This window comes from Adiantum capillus-veneris, chromosome 22, assembly GCF_014529385.1.
Source record: "Adiantum capillus-veneris isolate H3 chromosome 22, ASM1452938v2, whole genome shotgun sequence".
In the NCBI taxonomy this organism is placed as follows: domain Eukaryota; kingdom Viridiplantae; phylum Streptophyta; class Polypodiopsida; order Polypodiales; family Pteridaceae; genus Adiantum; species Adiantum capillus-veneris.
Window position 1 is genome coordinate 87,353,756 of NC_140952.1, and position 5,345 is coordinate 87,359,100.

The 5,345-nt window shown below is 44.8% G+C and overlaps 1 protein-coding gene across 2 annotated transcripts; it reads right to left on the minus strand.

Moving 5' to 3' along the window:
* Positions 1-1,778: 1,778 nt before the first annotated feature.
* LOC147429736 (uncharacterized) lies at positions 1,779-2,686 on the minus strand. 2 transcript variants are annotated; one of them, XM_086495275.1, is made up of 3 exons: positions 2,460-2,686; positions 2,240-2,339; positions 1,779-2,144 (listed from the first exon to the last, which is right to left on the minus strand). In XM_086495275.1, exons 1-3 carry the CDS (start codon positions 2,544-2,546, stop codon positions 1,981-1,983), a joined length of 351 nt encoding a protein of 116 aa, XP_086351401.1. In that variant the 5' UTR covers positions 2,547-2,686; the 3' UTR covers positions 1,779-1,980. The 2 variants fall into 2 exon arrangements, with proteins under 2 accessions (XP_086351401.1, XP_086351402.1); XM_086495276.1 differs by having other exon boundaries at positions 1,779-2,136; positions 2,235-2,339; positions 2,460-2,683.
* Positions 2,687-5,345: the final 2,659 nt, after the last annotated feature.

A 5,345-nucleotide genomic window follows, 5' to 3' on the forward strand; every position in this document is an offset into this window, starting at 1 on the left:
GTAGAGTTACCATAGTAACTATTGTAGTTATTGCCCGTCGAATGCTTTTGAAAGTTACCGCGAGTAATTCCTCAGGAACTGTTTCCGCATGCGACATCTACATCCACTCTTGAAGACTGCTTTGAAAAAGCACTCATTTACTGTGCTCTTTGCTCAATACCTCTAAAATATGCGACAAATGCATGGATGTAGTTGCTCAAGTGGAATGTGTGTGCGGCATTTGGGGAAAGAGTGCGAGCCTCTTCTATTTCATGCACGATGCATGTTTTACTTGCGGGCCAACATTTGTGACAGAGCGATCACATGCCTTGTGCAATGTAATTTATCCAAATAGACCAAATAGTCGTCGTTTCATATTATTTTTTACTTCGTTAGCGTAGTGGGCAATTCCAAATCCATGGCCTGTCGTTAGCCCACGTGGCTCCTAAAAAAAAAAAAAAACCCAACCCTGGCGCTGAAAAGCTCTAAAAAAAACTACGCCGTCAAAAGCTACCAACTGCCAACTCTCAGCAGCAATTCGATCTTAGTTCGGAGTTTCCCATTGTCACACTGATTTCGCGTTCACTGAGAATATCTCAATCCCCTCACAAAATCACATAAGTGAAGTATGGAGAGGAAGACAATGACACACACTCGAAAATAATGAGACTACCTTGGATGACCTCATTAAAGGCCTGTGCTAAGAAGAAGGATTTATGCCAAGGCAATAAGGTACATGCGGAGATTTGCGCTAGTGGGTTACTTGAGAAGGACACATGCTTATAGAGCTTGTTGGTCAGTATGTATGTTAAGTGCGGTGCACTGGTCAGGGCACAACAAGTTGTTGATGAGCTTCCTGTCCGGGATGTTGTCGGTTGGACTACACTTATTGCGAGACAGTGAAGTTTGGAGATGTTACATTCTTTTGGAATGGGAATCGGTCAGGCTTATTTGATAGCAAGCTAGAGACCTATGTGGAGATAATAAAAAATATACATCTCTCTCTCTCTCTCTCTCTCTCCCCCCCGCCCCCCAAGTTTTTGTCTTCTAGAGGTTCTTGTTTTCTCTTACCCTCGGACTCTGCGGCTAACGAAGCGCTCTAGTTCATTTTTTGGAATTTAAGATCAAGTTTTTAAAATTTTTTTCACAAGCAAAACACAGAGAAATACCCAAATTTGAATGTTTTAGCATTAAAGTGGAGATCGGTAATAAAAGCGGTAATAGAGGCGAGAATAAGCACGATAATAACCGTGGTAATATTTAAACTACAAAAAAATGTCCAATCGTCCCGCCTTCTCTTCTTTGGCCAACCATTTTGGATTCTCTCTCTCTCTCTCTCTCTCTCTCTCTCTCTCTCTCTCTCTCCAAAATGCGATAAAAGACCACTCTAAACGTTTTCAAAGTTTCATAGTGTGTGCCACTACAAATAGAGAAAAAGATTGGAGGATAGTCCATGTAATCCTACCAAACTTCTAGTTACCAAGGCTAGTAAAGTATGGCCTAATTACGATGGTGAAAACATTGTTTAGAATGCTAAACCACAGTCCGACAATAAGTATTTTTTTTAAAAATGGGGTAGGTACTATAAGAATGTAGAAATTGAAAGAGAACACACTACTTTCAAAGGATGCTAAGAGTCGCTCGTGCTACTTACGCCTTGCAAATTCAAGAAAGAAACTTACATATGACATGGTTCAAAATGTACAAGAAATGAAGGGAGATGTGTGTGTGTGAGAGAGAGAGAGAGAGAGAGAGAGAGAGAGAGAGAGATTGGTTGGCTGCTAGCCAAAGAACAAGGGTTTAAATAGACAATAGCCTTGTAAGTTGTCATAGTATTTTTTTTTCCTTTTTTTACCAAACTCACAAAAGTGAGTGGAAGAATTAAATTAAAAGCAGCATAGACCATACAAACTCCGTGCAGGACTTGCAAAACGAACTACCAGATATGCCAGGCTAACAGGGAAGACACCCCACCATTCACAACATCACCACAAAGATAACCTAAGTAGATCGGCTAATCTGGGGGCCACCCATTGATAATCGAGAACATGCATCCGAAGAAAAGGGGGAGCTTGGGAGCTCCATCACCTGCAAGATATGAGCGACCATGGATGAATTTGAGCTGGCACCACGAATCGATCCTCCGAAGGAAGGATCCTGTAGACCTTGCCAATAAAAAAGGAACATTAATCACCATGATCCTAACCTAATTAATACAGCCGCAGTTTGACATAAATGAGACGCAAGTGGGATACCACACCACCATAGTCGAGGGTCCGCCACACCAACGGACTATGTCCACATAAGCTATCACATGGTGCTCTCACACGGTGAGCATGCCCAAACACCAAACTTCGCGTCTGAACCAGCAAGCAAAACCACCACCAGGATTGTACATGAATACCACCACCAAGATGAAGCCAACCAGATCCAAGCACAAAGATTCATGCCCTATCACCATCAGATCTAAAATGACTCACCTCGACCACCATGTAGGCCTTCCACCTTGGAGCCCTTCTGCAGAATATAGCATGCCGCCCTGCCTCACAGTCGGAAGCAAAGCCCATGGCGAAGGAGGAAAGGCCAGCAACAACTGGCCTTGTCTGAAGTTGTCATAGAAATTCTAAGAATGATGCACACCCCATGTGGTGGAAGAGAGAGAGAGAGAGAGAGAGGAAGAGGAAGAAGAAGGAGGAGAAGAAGACAAGCATGGAGAGTGAGAAATTTAAAAGAAGAATTAGATTTTCTACCACGAAAGCTTAATCTCTAGAGACCTCACCGACATCTTATATCTATATTAAAAGGACAGGCCTTAGATCCACGTGGCGCGATCTAAGGCCTTCTCTCTTTCATTTTCGTCTTCTCTGCCAAGCTTTGTGACTGCGCCACGTCGGCATGCGAGCTTAAGCTGTTGTGACACGACGGACTTGCTGCAACTACACCATTGCCACATCTGCGTGAGAGCCGAACCTCCTCGAGTTGAGGTCAACTGTGCCACTGTTACATTGCCTCTGCATGTGGCCATTGCTGCCACGTCGTCTGCCTTGGGGTGGCACCTCCTCGAGTTGAGGTCTACAGGGCCTCCTCGAGTTGAGGTCTTCATGCACTATAATATCCTCTCCCCTTCCATTCTTTATTTCGGCAATCTCTCTCCCTCATAACGTGCCCCCAATCACGATAATTCACGAGAACAAGCCCTGTGTGCTCCCTTCGTGATCAACAATCCACGAGAACCTCTCTCTCTCTCTCATGTGCAGATAGGAGCTGGGCTTCTGAGCTTCTTCTGTCCCTCGCTCTCTCTCTCTCTCTCTCTCTCTCTCTCTCTGAGAGGAGGAGCTGAGCTCCCTCCGTCTTTGTATATGGGTGCACTCGAGTACCTACCTCTCTCTCTCTCTCACACACACACACACACACACACACACACACACACACACACATTGCAGCATTAATTGTACCCGACAGTTGCAGAAATTCGCATGAGCACACTTGCCAAAGCTTGCAGAAAGAAGTACGCAAACCCGTGCCCAGCCCGTTATGGTAAGTTTTCATGCTTATCGATCCAAAACAGAAGCTTAAATCTTACTCTCTCTGATCTCTGGTATATCTGGTAGTTCGTTTTGCAAGTCCTCTCTCTCTCTCTCTCTCTCTCTCTCTCTCTCTCTCTCTCTCTCACGTGTTGTAAGAGTTTCATCCTCAAACTCCTTTCAAATTCCCCTCCCTATATTTCGACTCTAATTTTCAGCTGGAGTTCCACCATCAGCCTCCAAAAGTCCCAACTACAGCTCCCCGGAACTCCTGTTGATCGTCGTCGCGATTGTCGAGCCAATGCGTCTGCGCCCTTCATGTCACCTTGGTTGCATGAAGGCTCTAATGAAGGAAGATTTTTGGTCAGAAGTGTTTCAAAGAGCTTCTTTTTGGCCCTTTGTAATTTTGCAATGTAAAAAGGATTTTTTAAATATACTTTCTTTTGCCAGGCAACTTAGAGTAACCCAAAGACCGCCTACATATTTAGTACGATATTGTATTTGAATTCTCCTTAGGCCCAGAGGGTGTTGTCCCACGTGCGCGTGTGTGCAATCGCTGCCTCCGGCAACGGTGCTGCCCACAGCAATAAGAAAGAAGAAGAAGAAGAAAGGGGAGAGAGAGAGAGAGAGAGAGAGAGAGAGAGAGAGAGCCGGAGGTGGCTGGCCATACTAGTTGTATGCATTAATGCTACATCCATTGTATAGTTGGCTTACATGATGAGAAACACAATAAAAGCTTTGATATTTTTGGCCTTTGAAGGGAAGCATAGTACTATGAGAATAGAGGACATGTTTTTTCAACCACAATAGTATGTTTGTTGTTTCTCAGCTAACCATGTTGTAAATGAAGCCCTTGTCTTCTGAGATCCATAGAGGCCCACAATCTTGAGCAATGCTGACCATTCAATCAACATGCAAGTAAATTGGCCTAGCAAATATCAACTTCTGTAAGGGTAGGCCTCGGAGAGTACCCACCCCTCCCACACAAAAAAAAAGAGGGGGGCTGGGAAGGAGAGAAGAGGGAGAGGGGGGGGGGGGTGTGTGTGTTTTGCGCAAATGTGTTAGACTTGTGAAATGGAAAGTCACATTGTGTTTTCTCCTCTTCTCCTCTTGGATTCTGTGGAGCTCCCCCTCCACCATATAGTCTCAACCTCTATCACAAGAAGATTTAGAAATTTTCTCATGTAGGAAAATGGAGTCTTTTCTAGTGTTTTTCACACAATGAATAACATCATGAGCTTCTGCTCGAGAGGCACCGCATACCTAACTAGGTACGATTGGGGGCAGGGGACCCCCCCACCGGGCCGACGGTCCCCTGCCCCCATTTGTACCTAGCTAGGTATGCGGTGCCTCCCTCACAAAAGCTCATGATGTTGAGGTAAGTCACAATGTGGTGAGAATTTGTCCAAAACTTTTTGTGTATTGGCTGGTGTTATTAAAGACCAAAGTGGTCTTTAGTGTCAAGGGGGGGCACTTGGAGGCGTGAGGAAGCATTGGCTTTGGCATTGTGCACACCTTTTAGTGCACAATATCGGGAGGTAAGGAAAAGTGGCAAATGGACGGACCGGAAGCAATGGGAAAGGACGCAGCAAGACGTGAAGGGGAGGTCAATGATTGGCGATTGGGCAATGGGAAAAAAAATGGACAAGTTGCTACAAGTTTGAGTGAAAGAAATGTATAGCGTAAGGGAGAAGACCTGCAATAGCGCGCAAGAGGGAAAAATTTCTTGCAAAACACGCTTGCTTACGAGAGTGTAGAAGAATGGATTTTGGAGCTAGCCCTTCTCGTTCTTACACGTTTGCTTCTTCTTGCACAATCTGGACCCTTTAAAAGCATCGCTGC